General features: G+C 42.1%; 1 protein-coding gene across 1 annotated transcript in view; it reads right to left on the bottom strand.

Annotated features, from left to right (window-relative positions):
* Nucleotides 1-18,197, bottom strand: part of suds3 (SDS3 homolog, SIN3A corepressor complex component) — an 80,523-nt gene extending 62,326 nt beyond the window's left edge. The window contains exon 1 of the mRNA XM_041201888.1: nucleotides 18,039-18,197. Within this exon, the coding sequence (XP_041057822.1) occupies nucleotides 18,039-18,150 (112 nt within the window). The 5' untranslated portion in view covers nucleotides 18,151-18,197. The remainder of the gene's footprint in view (nucleotides 1-18,038) is intronic.
* Between the last annotated feature and the right edge of the window lie 1,173 nt (nucleotides 18,198-19,370).

Below are 19,370 nucleotides of genomic sequence, written 5' to 3'. Positions count from 1 at the left end.
TTACAACAAAGGAGGCCATTTGGCTGTCTTGTCTGTGCTGGCTCTCTGAAGGGGCAATTCACCTACTGCCACTCCTTGCCCTCTCCCCGTCATCCTGCATATTCTTCCTTTTCAGGTAATAATCCAATTCCCTCTTGAATGCCTCAATTGGACCTGCCTCCACCACACTCTCAGACAGTGCATTTCCTCATGACACCATTGCTTCTTTTGCCAACTACCTTAAATCTGTGCCTTCTGGCCCTTGATCCTCCTAGCAATGGGAGTAGCTTCTCCCTATCTACATTGTCCATACCCTCATGATTTTGATTGCCTCTATCAAATCTCCTTTCAATCTTCATTTCTCCAAGTAAAACAGTCCTAACTTCTCCAATCTACCCAACTGAAGTTCCTCATCCCTGGAACAATTGTTGTGAATCTTTTCTACACCCCCTCTAATGCCTTCACATCCTTCCTAAAGTATGGGTTGTTGGATGCAATACTCAAGTTGAAGCCATGCAGTGTTTTATACAAAGTTAACATAACTTCCTTGTTTTTGTACTCTACGCCCCTATTGATAAAGCTCTGGATGACATATGTTTTACTCACTGCTCTCTCAACCTGTCCTGCCACCTTCAATGATTTATGCACACATACACCCAAGTTCCACTAGTCCTGCACCCCCTTTAGAATTGTACCATTTATTTTATGTTGTCTCTCCACATTCTTCCTATCAAACTTGGTTGACAAAAACCATAACAAAATAGAGTAGTGCAATTTTTTCCCCCCCCCAAATGACTGCCTTCCCCTCCATTTCCAGTTTCTGGTAGGGAGTAGCAGTTAGAAACAAGAATTCAAGAGCCTGGAGTTTCCTCTACTTGTGCCCAGATACACACAAACACACACAAAAGCTGAATGCAAAGCAATTACCAAGTTTAAAAGATGACAGAATTTTGGGCCTAATGACTAACTATAATAAGTTTGAATCTCCTGGATTTTTTTTTTACATCCATCCATTAAAGTTCATCTGTTCAAACTAATTTCAACCCTGAAAACCGTCTACATTCCCAACTCCTAAATGCAAGAATTCTCCAATTGCTTTTTGGGGGTCTCAAGCTCCATCCAGATTTTCAGACGCAGCAGGGAACAGTTATTTTCCCAGTCTTGTAGCTGCCCTTTTTTAAGAGATTTTTTAAACTTATCCTTGCTAAGGTCTGAACTGTATTATTCATTTCCTTGAATGCACTTTTATTGAAAAGTATGTCACACTAAAAATTGAAAAGACTTGCATTTATATAGCGCCTTTCATGGCCACTGGCCATCCCAAAGTGCTTTACAGCCAATAAAGTACTTTTGAAGTGTAGTCACTGTTGTAAAGTAGGAAACTTGCACAGCAAACTTGCATGGCAACGTGATAACAAGACAATTTTTTTTGTAATGTTGATTGAAGGATAAATATTGGCTACATCACAGGGGCTAACTCCCTTTCTCTTCTTCAAAATGGGGTCTTTAATATCCACCTGAAAGGGCAGTTGAGGCTTCAGTTTAAGGTCTCATCCAAAAGCTCAGCATTCCCTCAGTAATGAACTGGACTGTCAGCCTTGATTTTTGTCCTCAAGTCCTGGAATGGGACATGAAACCACCTTGTGACTTAGTGAGCCTCGCATACAAATCCTGTGCCTGATGTGCCTAAACTGTTATGAAATGAATTGAAACCTTTAATTTTTACACTCAATGTCAACATACTGCAGGTATGTAGGTTCAGCAATTTTCCACGGTTCTGGTTGTTCATGCTGATTTATGCCCATTTTAAGTTTGGATGCATTCTATTGAGATTAGGGGTAGGGGGATACTTGGGTGCAACTTGAAATTGGCAAGAGGGTGCAGCTTCAGGTGCAATTTCAGGCACAGCTTCTGGATTGCATCTTTAAGGAAAGGGTTAATGAGGCTATCCTGAGGTCTGCTAATGTTATATTACTGTTGATTACTCCTTATACTGTAGTAAAAGTAATCTTTTGACTTCATCTGTTAAGTAGGAAAGTAGAAGCCACTTTAGAAACAGTGACCACAGTACTGTTGAACTAAGACTGACCTTATAGCACGAGCAGTTTAGTCAGTTTGGTAAACATGTTTAAAGGACATACCAGTGAAATTTAATTCATATATTTCAGGAAACTTTAATGAGTTAATAACAAATGCAAGAAAAGCAGTTCTGCAAAGGAAAATCTCTTGAGTATGCATCACCTTTTGAATTTGGGTTTTTGTAGATATAGAAGACAATACTGTATTAGGAACTGTGCCGTGTTTACATCCATCAACTAAATCAGGAAGGTTCTGTTATAAATGCAGTGAAACCGTATTAGTGGACACTTACAAATTATGAACAATTGACAGCCTTGAATAACTTAAAGCACAGGACAGGCAGGTCAGCACGAGGTGGCAACGGATATGAAAAAAATGGCTTTTGTGGGATGGGGTTGAATGCTTGCACTGCTCTATCTCAAGGATATAGCAGTTTCTTTGCTACTATGTATGCTGGGTAAAGTATGCACCATTTAAAGCTGTTTACGACCCACTGCCACCACACCTGCAATGCAATGACTTCATCAGCATCCCAAATCAAGGAAACTGCATGCCGACTCTTACCATTTTCTGCCCCAGCCCTGCAACCATGCACTACCTCAGGCAACTGCTCTCTCCCCACCCTGCCATTGTCTTTTTAACTGTTTTCTAATAGTGGATCTGCTTCTTTGAGGGGCTTTGGGAGTAAAGGTGTATGGTTACCCAGATGTCCTTGCTGCTCCCAATGATGGGCAGGCTTGAGTCAGTCTCCTTGCAGACTCACCAGTGGTTGAAGTATCTCTGACTTCCTTAAGCTGACTTAACCCATAGTCATCAGCCGCTTTTGAAAACAGTCCATGATCCTTTGAAGGCAATTCTCAGAGTGTGACACAAGGGCACAGTCATCATCAAACAGCAATTCTCATGTCATCTTCCCTGATACATTAGTTGAAGATTTCAGTCTTGTCAGTTGAAGAGATTGCTATCTGCTCTGAATTGGACGTATATTCCATCAAATGCCCCAGAACGCATGGCAGCGAAGAATATACTGAAAAGCAAAAGGGCCATGACACACTCTGCTTCACACCACTTGTTATGTCAAGGGAGGTTGTTTTTCTTGTGGGAGAGTCCAGGACAAAGGGCATAAACTCAAAGTAAGGGGTCGCCCATTTAAGACAGAGATCAGGAGGAATACTGAATCTGTGGAATTCTTTACGCAGAGGGCTTTAGAGGCTGAGTCGTTAAGTATATTTAAGGCTGGGGCAGACAGATTTTTAAACAGTAAGGGAATCAAGGGCCGAATGGCATACTTATGCCCCTACGTCTTATAGTGTCAGTGTTTTTATCACATTCAAACACTCTGGCCCTCATTTGATCATGAAACTGCTGTATCAGATTTACAACTCGCTCAGGGCAACCAAGTTTGGCTAAGACTTTTCACAAGGCCTCTCTGTTAGCTGTGTCAAAAGCCTTTGTCAGGTCAACAAAGGCACACTAGAGTTCCACCTATTGTTTGCAACATTTCCCGTGTATTTGTCGAAGGGTGAAGATCATGTCACAAGTGCCTCCACCTTTCCTGAACCCACTTTGACTTTCTGGCAGCACACGTTCTGCTCTGTGGCTTGTCAGTCTGTTGAGGAAAACTTTCGCCAGAATTTTACCAGCTATCAAAAGTTGCAAGAATCCTCTGTGGTTGTCACATATGGATTTTAGCCCTCTTCCTTTAAACAAGTGAACAAGAATGGCATCCTCGAATTCCCGAGGAATGGTTTGTTGATCCACAACTTGTGATATAATTGAGAGAATCTGATGGCTAGCTGGTGTCCCCTAGATTTGTAAATTTCTCCTGGGATCACATCTGAGCCTGGAGCTTTCCTTCAGGGTAGGGATCTGATGGTTTTGTCAACCTCCACAGCAGAGGGACTGCTGTCCCGGTTTTCACAATTCAGCAGTCGAGAAGCTTCTCTAAAAGCTATCATATTTACAGTGGGCGGGCAGTTAAGCACATTCCTAAAGTGCTCAGCCCGGCGCTCTTTGATAACTGTCCTGTCCGTCAAAGAGAGATTCCCTGTCAGTGCTGAGAACACGTGAATAGCTGCAGAAGGGAGGACTATACACAGTCCTCAGGGCTTTATGGAAATTCCTCATGTTGTGATCACAGTTTGGAGCTCTCAGACTTGTTTGACCCATCATGCTTCTTTCATCCCAAGTAGCTTCTCTTGCAGGTTCCTGATTTCTTAGCAGCACATGGATCTTTGTTTCCCAGCCATTCTGGATATCTGCATTTTTCTCCTATAGCCGTTCCTTAATTTGCCAATTTTCATTGAGCCAAACTCGGTGCTTTCTTTTGTGTTCCCCAGACATCACTGGCAGCTTCCAGAGCTGTTGATCTGAAGGCTGATCATGACAATTCAACAACATCACTTGGAGGTCAGCTGTTCTGAAGTCTGAGCATGAATGATTCACAGCACTTTGCGGATGCCAGTTTCTGCACAGCTAGCTCTCGAGGGTCTATTGCATGTTGGTCTTCTTTTTGGCGCAATTTCCAACATCCAGTTAACATTCTGAACATAAAGATACCTCCAAAAAGTCCCCAATGAGGCTGTAAACTTACAGGTTTCACTGCACTGTCTTTCAAGTGTTTAAGTAGCATGACACATATTGTAAGCTTAATAAATCTGGAATTTCTGGTATTCAATGTTAAAAGAAGGGGAAGGGAAAAGAAAAAAGACTTGCATTTATATTGCGCCTTTCACAACCACCAGACGTCCCTGCATTTTACAGCCAATTAAGTACTTTTTCAAGTGAAGTCACTGTTGTAACATAAGTGTGTGGACTGAATAGAAATAAGATTATTGATTTGAGAATTAAGGCCTGGATTTTGCAGTTGTAATAACAATGAAGCAGGCTGAGTTGGCTGTCATCAGTCTTCCAAAACTGACAGCAACTTTGCATGCAAATAAATATGGAAATCCAGAAATTTCTGCCAATGATATTATGCTTCTCAATGAGACACACTGTCAAAGTACCCCCAGACTGCATCAATTAGAAATCACTGAAAAGAGCTTGCCCTTTTGTACATTAATATCACTGTCAAAAAGCCCCCAAAAATTCTCATCTTGTTCAAGAGGTATAACTGAGTTTTTAATGACGTACTATGTCAAAACTAACGCTGAACACCCTCTGTCGTCCTGGAAAACTAATTTTATATTTGTGCAACATTAGTCTTTTTCCATTCTGATAAAAACTTTTAAGTTTGGCATCTTTTTTTAAGTTTATGGTATTTCAGCATCTAATACATATGTTCCAAATATTTGTTTTATTCTCCACAATTTAATAAAAAGTAAAGGATAATCATTGCATCTTACTTCCTAGTTTGTTTTCTGTGAGAATATTTCAAAGTGATTGGCTGCTTACCTGCCTTGATAATATCACTTTGCTGGATACCTGGAGATCCCTTTGGCTGATGCTAGACTCAAATTAGCAGCAGGAAAGGTGAAGACCACACCACATAGATTACTAGATCTAACAAGGCAGCTTTCTTCAAAGTAAGTGGTGAGCACAGTCACTTCACCACTGACCTCAAAAATCCAAGCCATCAAATGAAAATACCTTTCTACCAACAGTGCCCAAGGAACAAACCCACACCTCTGCTCTCTCCACCCCCCCAACACCACTGCCAAACTTTTAGCCAGGAAAAGCAAATCTAAACGCAAGTGCCTCCACTGAGCTCAAATAATCCCTTTTTAAAAATTAAACAATACACATCTAAATTTGAGATGCTTTAAAAAAGTCTATTCACTTGCATTCCATGAACTGAAAATTTAATTCATTAATTTGATTAATTCATTGTTATGACCACAGCAGATGTTAATTGCTGAGCAAACCAAATCCCAGAGGGATACCTTTTTTTTGTATTCTGGAAACAAGAAGAAAATGTATTGATCTCAGCAGCAAGAAATCCAGTAACACTTTTGGGATTTTAGAAGTTAAATGTAAAAGTTTTATTAACAAAAAGAAAAGAAAACTTAGGCACACAAGATTACAGTTACACAGTTAAAATTAGTCTTACAAAACATTCCCCCAAAAGACTCCCTACTTGGTGAGACCCACAAATAAACACCATCTAGGCCACACTCCCTTATAGATGTTTAACTATAAAACTCCACTAATATTACCCAAGGCAAACTGCTGCAGCTTTAATGAAGACATGCCACATGACCTCTTAAACTCCCTTCCATTCCATTGTGGAGATCCAAGTCTTCAGAACAAGATCGCTTTTTGCAGTCCAGGATCTTCCTGGCTTGTCTGAATGGCTCATTCAAACTGCATCTTCTCCCAGCCTAGAGCTGTTTCCAGGAGATCTTCCTCACATAGCCAACAGCCCACAGCCAACAATCAACCACGAAACTCTCCACAGTAACTCTAATATACCTTTTTCCCCCTTTCATCTCAGGTTACATTGTTCTTGCACCTCTTTGAAACTCAAATCCTTCCAAATATAAAATCTCTCATGTTTCTATTTTGTCTCTGCTTTCGAGTCAATAAAATGTAATATACCTTCTACAATTTACCCACGGAACTCATGTAAGATGCAAAAATGTTTCTTTTTACCTCTGACTTCCTTTTGATATTCAAACGAACTCTCAACTTATCTAAAAATGCAAATGTTAGTACCAACCTATTTACTTGTACCTCAAGCCCACCATAATATCTCATTGCAAATGCATATCTAACACTTCTATCATTTCATGTCTGAAACCTCCCAAACAACCCGTCTCTAGTAACTTTTCTCTAGCTTAATCAAATCAAATACACAAACACAGAGCCTTCTTCACAGAATAACACAAGGTTGTTCAAAAATATTTTTAAAATAACATCCATTCTTACAGCATAATTTGTCTGTATGAAAAGATTTCTCCCTCCAAGTTTATTTTCTTGAATAAGAAACAAAACGTTTCAGGTCAATGACCTTTCATCAGAGCTCTACTGAGTATTTCACCACAAATGCCAACTGAGCTGCTGAATATTTTGCATACTCTGTTTTTACAAGGCAGTTGCCTCAGTTGTTTTGGAAAACAAACAAATTAACAACTTACTGTGGCCCGAAAATAAATATTCTTTCAATTGGACTCACTGAGGAAGCAGTAAGAGTGTTTATCTGCCCCCAGGTCTCTGTGAATACTGGCCCTAAGGATATGCACAAGTGCAATCCAGGTACTTAATTTTACCACTTTCTTCCTTTGTAGGCAAAAACACCACTTCTTGATGGAAAAGCTGTGATCAAAAATTGAAAACATCAAGGACTCAATTACAGCATACTTTAGCTGTACCTCCCAAACATGCCACATCCACCGCCTAGAAGGATGTGGGCAGAGGCATGAGAATACCATCACCTCCAAGTTCTCCTCCAAGTCACACCCATCCTAGCTTGGACACTTATCACCACTCTTCCAACATCACTGGGCCAAAACGCTGGAACTCACTAGCTAACACCATTCAGCAAGCACATTCACCGTATGTACTACAATCAGCTCAAGGGTTAACTATCTCTTGTTTATAGGCAAAGGCAAATATGCTAATGGGAATTGCCACATTTCCTATATTCAAGATAAAAGGTTTTACTGAAAAATTATCCTGCATTAACTGTCAAACAACAGATTACAAGGCAAAAATAAAATACTGCAGATTGTGGAAATCTGAAAGAAACAGAAAATGCTGGAACTTTTTAGCAGATCAGGCAGGATCTATGGAAAGAGAATCAGAGTTAACGTTTCAGGTCAATGACCTTTCATCAGAACTCTACTGAGTATTTCTCCACAAATGCCAATTGAGCTGCTGAATATTTTGCACACACTGTTTTTACAAGGCAGTTGCCTCAGTTGTTTTGGAAAACAAACAAATTAACATATTACTGTGGCCCGAAAATAAATATTCTTTCAACTGAACTCAAAATTCTTCCTGATGCATTCTATAGTGTTCATGCTCATATTGCGCAAGCTTCTTTTTATCTAACAGTGGCATAATTCAAAACACAAACTTAAAGTTTAAGTTCAAGTTCTGAAGAGAAACTGAAGACATAAAGCAAAAACATCAATCTAGAGCAACTAAAGTTTATATCAAGAAAGTAGTTACATTTCAAAAACACTAGGTCCTCTTACCATAATGCATCCTTTAGGTCACTGAATAAACAATAATGTTCATTTTGTATGCATATTAAATGGTACAATACAATTTACATTGTTAACCAGGAGCAGGGCAGAGACAAAACAAAAACAGAACTACCTGGAAAAACCCAGCAGGTCTGGCAGCATCAGCGGAGAAGAAAAGAGTTGACGTTTCGAGTCCTCATGACCCTTCCACAGAACTAGGTGAATCCAAGGAAGGGGTGAAAAATAAGCTGGTTTAAGGTGTGTGTGTGTGTGTGTGGGGGGGGGGGGGGAGAGAAGTGGCAGGTGGGGGGGGGGGTGGTGTGGTTGTAGGGACAAACAAACAGTTATAGAAGCAGATCATCAAAAGATGTCACAGACAACAGAACAAAAGAACACAGAGGTGTTAAAGTTGGTGATATTAGCTAAACGAATGTGCTAATTAAGAATGGATGGTAGGGCACTCAAGGTATAGCTCTAGTGGGGGTGGGGGGAGCATAAAAGATTTTAAAATATTTAAAAATAATGGAAAAAGTTGGGAAAAGAAAAATCTATGTAATTTATTGGAAAAAAACAAAAGGAAGGGGGAAGAAACAGAAAGGGGGTGGGGATGGAGGAGGGAGCTCAAGACCTAAAGTTGTTGAATTCAATATTCAGTCCGGAAGACTGTAAAGTGCCTAGTCGGAAGATGAGGTGTTGTTCCTCCAGTTTGCGTTGGGCTTCACTGGAACAATGCAGCAAGCCAAGGACAGACATGTGGGTAAGAGAGCAGGGTGGAGTGTTAAAATCGCAAGGACAGGGAGGTTTGGGTCATTCTTGCAGACAGACTGCAGGTGTTCTGCAAAGCAGTCGCCCAGTTTACGTTTGGTCTCTCCAATGTAGAGGAGACCACATTGGGAGCAACGAATGCAGTAGACTAAGTTGGGGGAAATGCAGGTGAAATGCTGCTTCACTTGAAAGGAGTGTTTGGGCCCTTGGACAGTGAGGAGAGAGGAAGTGAAGGGGCAGGTGTTACATCTTTTGCGTGGATATGGGGTGGTGCCATAGGAAGGGGTTGAGGAGTAGGGGGTGATGGAGAAGTGGTCCAGGGTGTCCCGGAGGGAACGATCCCTACAGAATGCCGACAGGGGGGTGAAGGGAAGATGTGTTTGGTGGTGGCATCATGCTGGAGTTGGCGGAAATGGCGGAGGATGATCCTTGGAATGCGGAGGCTGGTGGGGTGATAGGTGAGGACAAGGGGGACCCTATCACGTTTCTGGGAGGGAGAAGGCATGAGGGCGGATGCGCGGGAGATGGGCCGGACACGGTTGAGGGCCCTGTCAATGACCGTGGGTGGAAAACCTCAGTTAAGGAAGAAGGAGGACATGTCAGAGGAACTGTTTTTGAAGGTAGCATCATCAGAACAGATGCGACGGAGGCGAAGGAACTGAAAGAATGGGATGGAGTCCTTACAGGAAGCGGGGTGTGAGGAGCTGTAGTCGAGGTAGCTGTGGGAGTTGGTAGGTTTGTAATGGATATTGGTGGACAGTCTATCACCAGAGATTGAGACAGAGAGGTCAAGGAAGGGAAGGGAAGTGTCAGAGATGGACCACGTGAAAATGATGAAGGGGTGGAGATTGGAAGCAAAATTAATAAATTTTTCCAAGTCCCAACAAGAGCATGAAGCAGCACCGAAGTAATCGTCGACGTACCGGAGAAAGAGTTGTGGAAGGGGGCCGGAGTAGGACTGGAACAAGGAATGTTCCACATACCCCATAAAGAGACAGGCATAGCTGGGGCCAATGCGGGTACCCATAGCCACACCTTTTATTTGGAGGAAGTGAGAGGAGTTGAAGGAGAAATTGTTCAGTGTGAGAACAAGTTTAGCCAGACGGAGGAGAGTAGTGGTGGATCACAACTCTTTCTCCGGTACATCGATGATTACTTCGGTGCTGCTTCATGCTCTCGCCGGGACTTGGAAAAATTTATTAATTTTGCTTCCAATCTCCACCCCTCCATCATTTTCACGTGGTCCATCTCTGACACTTCCCTTCCCTTCCTTGACCTCTCTGTCTCAATCTCTGGTGATAGACCGTCCACCAATATCCATTACAAACCTACCAACTCCCACAGCTACCTTGACTACAGCTCCTCACACCCCGCTTCCTGTAAGGACTCCATCCCATTTTCTCAGTTCCTTCGCCTCCATCACATCTGTTCCGATGATGCTACCTTCAAAAACAGTTCCTCTGACATGTCCTCCTTCTTCCTTAACTGAGGTTTTCCACCCACGGTAGTTGACAGGGCCCTCAACCAGGTCTGGCCCATCTCCCGCGCATCCGCCCTCATGCCTTCTCCTCCCTCCCAGAAACATGATAAGGGCCCCCCTTGTCCTCACTTATCACCCCACCAGCCTCCGCATTCAAAGGATCATCCTCCGCCATTTCCGCCAACTCCAGCATGATGCCACCACCAAACACATCTTCCCTTCACCCCCCTGTCAGCATTCCGTGGAGATCGTTCCCTCCGGGACACCCTGGTCCACTCCTCCATCACCCCTTACTCCTCAACACCCTCCTATGGCACCACCCCATGCCCACGCAAAAGATGTAACACCTGCCCCTTTACTTCCTCTCTCCTCACTGTCCAAGAGCCCAAACACTCCTTTCAAGTGAAGCAGCATTTCACTTGCATTTCCCCCAACTTAGTCTACTGCATTTGTTGCTCCCAATGTGGTCTCCTCTACATTGGAGAGACCAAACGTAAACTGGGCGACCGCCTTGCAGAACACCTGCGGTCTATCCGCAAAAATGACCCAAACCTCCCTGTCGCTTGCCATTTTAACACTCCACCCTGCTCTATTGCCCACATGTCTGTCCTTGGCTTGCTGCATTGTTCCAGTGAAACCCAACGCAAACTGGAGGAACAACACCTCATCTTCCGACTAGGCACTTTACAGCCTTCCGGACTGAATATTGAATTCAACAACTTTAGGTCTTGAGCTCCCTTCTCCATCCCCACCCCCTTTCTGTTTCTTCCCCCTTCCTTTTGTTCTTTTTCCAATAAATTATATAGATTTTTCTTTTCCCACTTATTTCCATTATTTTTAAATATTTTAAAATCTTTTATGCTCCCCCCACCCCCACTAGAGCTATACCTTGAGTGCCCTACCATCCATTCTTAATTAGCACATTCGTTTAGCTAATATCACCAACTTTAACACCTCTGTGTTCTTTTGTTCTGTTGTCTGTGACATCTTTTGATGATCTGCTTCTATAACTGTTTGTTTGTCCCTACAACCACACCACCCCCCTCCACTCTCCTCCAGCCCCCACCCCCACCCCCACCCCCGCCCCCCCACACACACACACACACACACACCTTAAACCAGCTTATATTTCACCCCTTCCTTGGATTCAGCTAGTTCTGTGGAAGGGTCATGAGGACTCGAAACGTCAACTCTTTTCTTCTCCGCCGATGCTGCCAGACCCGCTGGGTTTTTCCAGGTAGTTCTGTCGTTTTGGATTTCTAGCATCCGCAGTTTCTTTGTTTTTATCGCAGGGCAGAGACAGTTCACTCGACTGATTCCTCAGATGAGGGAGTTATCTTATGAGGAAAGGTTAGACAGGTTGAGCTTGTATCCCCTGGAGTTCAGGAGAATAAGAGGGGATCTTATTGTAACTTACAAGATCCTTAGTAGAATTGACGACATGGAGGCTGATAGGATGATTCCCCTTATGGGAGAGACCAGAACTATGGGACAGGGTTTAAAAATAAGGGGTCTCCCCATTTAAGACAGAGGTGAGAAATTATTTTCTCTCAGAGGGTCATTAGTCTGTGGAATTCTCTTCCCCAGAGAACAGTGGAGGCAGGGCAATTGAATATTTTTAAGGCTGAGTTGGATGGATTCTTGATTGACAAGGGAATCAAAGGATATAGGGGGTAAGCAGGAAAGTAGAGTTGAGGCCATGATCAGAACAACCATCTTATCAAATGGTAGAGCAGGTTCAAGGGGCTGAATGGCCCACTCCTCTTCCTGATTTGTATGTTCACTAAGATAAAATGCTCATCAAAGCTTCAAAATTAATTGCCTCTTAGTTCACAATACCACAAGGAACATTATTATTTTAATTCCATTCAATCTCATATCCACTTTCTACTGACAGCCAACAGCAAGCCTGTTACTTCATGCATTATCAGTACAAATAGATCAAGTCTATAGGTGGCAATGCTGTTTTGGGGAGGTGGACTCTGATAAAAAGGATAATGGTCAAAAAGCTTCCAATTACTTAACCAGGGATGAAAAATAAACACCAGTTAGTGTTTATCGGAATAGCAAATATTGGACGCTCAAGCAGATCACTAAGATCCGGTGTGTTCGTTGAACTGAAATTTGTATTTTACAGTAGCAATTGTTAGTGCAAATATAACATTAAAATACATCTTCACAGTGCTGAAAGTTATTCCATCTGGGAATTTGTACAATCAATTTTGGCACCATATTTTACAAAGAGTCAGAAGTAAACTAAGTACTTAAAGCACAATCACATATAATAACATTTTAGAAGTTAACTAAGAAACTTGATATTAAGTGAATTGAAACAAAATACACTTAAGAATTAATTTCAGCAATAGTAAGGGGATAATTGGTTCTAGCAACCCCCAGGTCAGCAAACAGGGTTAGTGGGAAGGAGAGCAAACAGATAAAGTCCATACTGATCACCAATCAGTAACCCCTGTCACAAAATCCAATTATGTAGATGCCTGATGAGAAAAGAACAGCAGCATTTATGATAGCTTCTGAAACCAAATAGACAACATTCAGTATCCTCACTTACTCAACAGTCACTTGAGCACAGGGCATTGAGACAGGATGAGGTACATGTGGTTTTAAGCAGAGAACCCCGCAAAGAATCTTAAAAGCATTCCCTTTCTCCTTGTTTGACCAATATTCAGCATTAAACTCAGATGTGCTCCACGGATGCTGCTCTACATCAAAACTTCTCTAGCTTTTCACCCCAATTCAATCCCCTAATTCAACAGCACCATCCCCCTGTCAATCACCTAACTTATCCACCCCACTGCCGATTTCCGATTATGCTGCTGTCCCAGGCTTTCTTCGCTCCTGGGCAGGTATAGTCTGGTCATCCTCCATAGCATCCACACAAATCTGAATCTCTCCTAGCAGCTGTCAGAGCACCTCATTTCCCTTGTATTCCCTGTTCTTCTTACTTATTGATGACACACTAACAACTTCTTTATTCCCATGATGTCCCCAATTCCCCTCCCATAAAGAATATTCTCATGCCTTCTCTGATGTCCTCCCGGCAAGTTCTGAACTACCCATCTCCTCCACTTCATTCCATTTGTTATAAGGTGCCCATCCACACCCTGCAAGATCACATAACTTCACTGTTCTGAACAAAACTCAATTTTTTATGACTCCTTCCCCTTTCCTCCCATTTAAGTTGCGCCTCCAGTTGTGCAATCACCACATGCCCTCACCAAAACAATTTAGAGGCACTGTAACATTCATCTTGGCCTTTTGCCTATGTCCCCAAGCACATCCTTCCCACTTCTGATTAAAATGCCACTGCTTACTGTCTCCAAGGGCCATGAAGTTTTTTTTTAACTGAAATCTCAGTATTGAGTAATTCTTCTCTGCTTGATCTGCATCTAAACTCAGCATACATAAGAACGTACATCCGAATTAGGAGCAGCAATAGCAGCCCCTCAAGCCTGCTCCGCCATTCAAAAAGATCATGGCTGATCTGATTGTAACCTCAACTCCACATTACTGCCTACCCCCAATAATCTTTCACCCCCTTGCTTATCAAGAATTTATCTATCTCTGCTTTAAAAATATTCAAAGATTCTGCCTCCACTGCCTTTTGAGGAAGAGAGTTCTAAAGGCTAATGACCCTCAGAGAAAAAAATTCTCCTCATCTCTTATCTTAAACGTGCAACCCCTTATTTTTAAACAGTGACCCCTAGTTCTCGTGTCCCCCAGAAGAGGAAACATCCTTTCCACATCCACTCTGCCAAGTCCCCTCAGGATCTTGTACGTTTCGATCAAGTTGCCTCTTTTCTAAACTCCAGTGGATACAAGCCAGCCTGTCCAGCCTTTCCTCATAAGACAACCCACCCATTCCAGGTATTAGTCTAGTAAACCTTCTCTGAGCTGCTTCCAAAGCATTTATATCCTTCCTTAAATAAAGAGACCAATACTGTACACAGTACTCCAGATGTAGTCTCACCAATGCCCTGTATAACTGAAGAATAACCTCCCTACTCTTGCATTCAATTCCCCTCACAATAAATGATAACATTCTATTTGCTTTCCAGCTTACTTGCTGTACATGCATACTAACCTTTTGTGATTCTTGCACTAGGACACCCAGGTCCCTCTGCCTCTGAGAGCTCTGCAATCTCTCCTTTTTTAAATAATATGCTTATTTTTTATTCTTCCTGCCAAATTGGACAATTTCATATTTTCTCACATTATACTCTACTTGCCCAATCTTTGCCTACTCACCTAACTTTTCTGTATACTATTGTAGCCTCATGCCCTCATCGCAATTTACTTTCCTGCCTACCTTTGTGTCATCAGCAAATTTAGAAACCATACCTATGGCCCTTTCATCCAAATCATTTATACAAATTGTAAAGAGTTACATGTCCTACATCCTCTGATTTCTCAATCCTCCTTGCTTCCATGAATGTTCCCAATGCGCATAAGTTACCTGTTTGATTTTGTTCCTCACTTAATACTTGAGTAATCTCAATTAGCAACAACCATATCAGGATCATCTGTTCCTGAACCTCACTTTCTCCCTTTTGCCTTATATGTCCCTCGATACCCTTACCTAACATAAGTCTATCACATTTGAATGCTTTAATTGACCTTGCATCCAAAGTTTTTTGCGGTTGACAGCTCTACACTTCTACTACTCTCTGTATGAAGTGCTTCCTAATTTCACTGAATGGCATAGCTCTAAGTTTAAGATTTTTTCCCCTTGTTGTGGATTCCCCAATCAGATGAAATTGTTTCTCTGCATCTATGAATTCTTTTCACAGTTTAAACATTACATATTAGATCACTCCTCAATCTTTTATACTCAAGGGAATACAAGCAAAGTTTATGCTCCCCACCCTTATGATTTGGCCCTTTAAGCTCTGGTATTATTCTGGTGAACCTGCATTCTACCCACCTCAAAGGCCAATATATCCTTCCTGAAGTTTAATACTCAAAAGTAAAAACATAATTCCAGACAGTGCCAGGCCAAGGCTCTGTACAACTGACGGCTTACTTCCTCTCCTTTATATTTCACCCAACAGGAGATAAAAGCCAACATTCCACTTGACATTTTGATAGCTATTTGAACCTGCCTATTTTTTTTAGTGATTTGCATCTATGGACACCCAAATTTCTTTGCTTCACCACAGTTCTCAGGATTTTCTGAATGGTGAGAAGCTACAATTTGTCTTTCTTGGATCAAGAGTGGATGACTTCCCACTCTTCCACGTTGAACTAAATTTGTCAGTTTTGTCCATTCAAGTAATCTCTGTCCCGTTGTCACTTCCTGTTCCCATCTACAATGCTTACTGAACTTCCCAACTTGGTAGCATCTGCAAACTTTGATATTCAGCTTTCCATTCATTCATCCAAATCATTGATAAATATGATGAAAAGTCAAGGCCCCAGTAAAGATCCTGGTGGTACACCATTTGTCACATTCTGCCAATCAGAGTACAATACATACTCAACACAAAAACAGAATTACCTGGAAAAACTCAGCAGGTCTGGCAGCATCGGCGGAGAAGAAAAGAGTTGACGTTTCGAGTCCTCATGACCCTTCGACAGAACTACCTGTCGAAGGGTCATGAGGACTCAAAACGTCAACTCTTTTCTTCTACGCCAATGCTGCCAGACCTGCTGAGTTTTTCCAGGTAATTCTGTTTTTGTTTTGGATTTCCAGCATCCGCAGTTTTTTGTTTTTATACAGTACATACTCATTGTCTCTGCTGTCTCCTGTCTCAAACCAATTTATTATCCATATCAATAGGCTGCATCCAACTTTCTGCACTTTCAATTTTGCTACCAGTCTTGTGTGGAATCTTATCAAATGCCTTCTAGCAGTCCATATAAATAACATCCATAGATACTCCCCATATTTACATCATTAATAACCTAATCAAAAAGTTCAACTACATTGGTTAAACATGACCCACCCTTTACAAATCCACACTGACTTTTCAGATCAGCTGAAATTTATTCAAGTGCTCAGTCACTCTGTCACTAAAGACAGATTCTAGTACTTCCTTCAGAAATCACATTAGACTGACAGGTCCATATTTACATAGTTTCTTTCACACTCTTCTTAAATAATGAAGAGATACTTGCAATTTTCCAACCCAATGGCACAATTTCAGAATTAAGACAGCTTTGGAAGATTATTACTAATGCATACCTTAGGGTGGCAATCTCATGTCCTGGGTATTTGTCTTTCTGTTTTTTAAAAAACACTTATCAAATCCAACAGGCTCTTCCCCATGATTGAGTTTTAGGTTCCCCTTGTACAGCTGGTATTTGGAGTACTTCCTCTATAAATACAGATGCCTTTGATCGTCTCTAAGCTTTTGCTCCTTTTTCTATTCCATGTCCACCTTTCCACCATCATCTCGACTGGTATACAAGTTAGCTACTGAAGGAGTGGTACAGTGTCAGAGTGCTGACCCCTCTGTATTGAACAGCAGTCATATTTGCCTGCTCCCACAGTTCAGCTGGACATTAAAAGTGTCGCAGCATTTTTTTTAAAAGTAGGAAAGTGCAAGCCAACATTACTCCCTTGACAAATAGCTCTAAAACAAACTAACTGACCATCCTTCCACAGAAGGATCATGAGGAATCGAAACGTCAACTCTTCTTCTCCGCCAATGCTGCCAGACCTGCTGAGTTTTTCCAGGTAATTCTGTTTTTGTTTTGGATTTCCAGCATCCGCAGTTTTTTGTTTTTATAACTGACCATCCATCCAATCACAGTTTGTGGGATCTTGCTGTCAGCACACTGGGTTATATTTGCCTACATCTGCAATTTCAAAGTAATTCACTATATATAAAAATATTTTGGATATTTCTAAAAGACAAAAGATGCTACACGAATACAAAAGGCAGTGTCAGAAAGGGAGAAATTCAACCAGAATCCCAGCTGAATCCTGATTATGATCCAAGAAACTTTGCCGCACAGTGGTCCACCCAGACACCAAGCTGAGCTGCACTGCAATTTGTTTCAATGTCCACCAATGATCAATATCTAGGCTCACAGCTACTTGGCCAAGGTCCTGAAGGATAACAAAGTTCTCATGTAATTCTGCCCTAAACTTTGGTTGGAGTGGGAAGGAAGTGGGAAAAGAAAATACCCAGGGCACTTCATTCTCTGAACTGCAGTTTTGTACTGTATCCTGAGCTAAACCAGCTCTCAACTTGACTGATGCTTGCAAAAAAAATATAAACCACACGCGTAATTTATGGGGAAAACACGGGTTTATGAAATGTTTTATGACTATGACTAGTTTGAAAGTACATCCAAAATTTCATGAAAGAGCAAAGTATGTGGCTGGCAGTCTGTCCCCGACTGGCATTCTGAAAGTTTGTGCAGGCTCTCTCCCTCTTCACCTTCTTACCCTCAAAACAAGATGTAAATAAGTCATCCATTTTCTAAGCAGTTCTTACGGGTCTCTCTCACTGACACCGGCTTCCAGTTAACAGCCTCTCTCCCTCCGCCGGTCCCACTCTCTCTCCATGAGGCCCCACCATCAGGCGGCGACAACCGCCCGCCTCCCGTTTCACACTCCGGTTTGCACCGAAACTCACCTTCATCCGAGTCGCGGCCCCGGATGCTGCGGTCGTCCTCGTCGTCCACACTGTCCAGCTCCTCCTCATCGTTGTAATAATCCACAATGGGCGAGAGGAGAGTGGCGGACATCTTCCCCGCCAAGCCGCCCGCCCCCTCCCCCACAGCAACCGCAGCCCCGGGCGCGCCACCGCCTGCCTGCCGGGGCCTCGCACAACAAACACGGCGGCGACGACGGGCAGCGGCTTCGCAACAGCAACAACACCGCGGCGACTCTCACCCCGCTGATAAGAGAGTGTCCCTGTCACCCTAGTTGGGTTCTGGCTGTCAGGCAGTGAAATGGACACCTAAACAAAGGGGGCCATAACCATGTGGGTTGCAAGTAGCGGGGACCGGGTAGCGCGAGCCGGCGCTGTCAATCATTGTTGATGCTGGCTGGTGTTGCATCTCCATCATTCATGTTTGCAATCATCTCAATTATCAGTAAAACTTGGAAATGACTGGTGCTGGTCCGAACTGATCGTCCATACCTTAAAATGGAACTCCAGTTCGGACCAGTACCAGTCGATCATTTCCAACTTTTTTCCTTCTTTCTACAATGTTTGCGACCGTCTCCAATTGTCACAGCTAAATTCTGCACATTAATATTTTAATCCTTGAAGCTCAGTTTGCATGACTTGCTTGCTATATAAGATGATTAGACAGGGCCACTGGGGGCTCCAATCCACATCACGCATGGGGCAAGACAAGTAGGAAGCCCTTCACTGTACTGGATTGAACTAGCGCCTTTATGGTGCACCACACTTCAGCCATCTAGCCAACATTTTTAAAGATAAATAGATTTTATAACACAAGGAATATAAGATTGCTCTTCTCATAAAAAGTCAGATTTGAAACATTAATTATGTTCCTCTCTTCACATATCTGATCTGGTGAGTGTTTTTTAAATATTTTTTTCAGGTTCCTAGCTTCCACAGTATAATATTTCAGATTATTTTGGGGGGGTCAATTCTGTGCAAGTTTATTGGAATTTGTTATATTCCCCTTTGGAAGGCTTAAGGATAATTGACTGCTTAATGATAGAATCTCTCTTAGCCATGTTCCAACTTGAATTCTATTTGCTAAAATAAAATTGTATCCTTGCAAACAAATCCTAATGCAATACTAATTAGTTAGTTTGCTTAATTTAAAATGCTTTGAAAATAATATAACATAGGAATTTAAAAGACCATCTCTGTTTTTTGGCCTGTGATTGATGCATCCACAGTGAAGACGATAATAATGATGACCCCATCCCGGTGGAATGAGTGATTGACCCATTGTGGTTCCCAGAAGTTCAAAATGATCATGCT

This window comes from Carcharodon carcharias, chromosome 13 (genome assembly GCF_017639515.1).
Source record: "Carcharodon carcharias isolate sCarCar2 chromosome 13, sCarCar2.pri, whole genome shotgun sequence".
NCBI classification, from domain to species: domain Eukaryota; kingdom Metazoa; phylum Chordata; class Chondrichthyes; order Lamniformes; family Lamnidae; genus Carcharodon; species Carcharodon carcharias.
The sequence above is the reverse complement of the archived record's forward strand: the minus strand, read 5'-3'. Positions and strand labels throughout refer to the sequence as shown.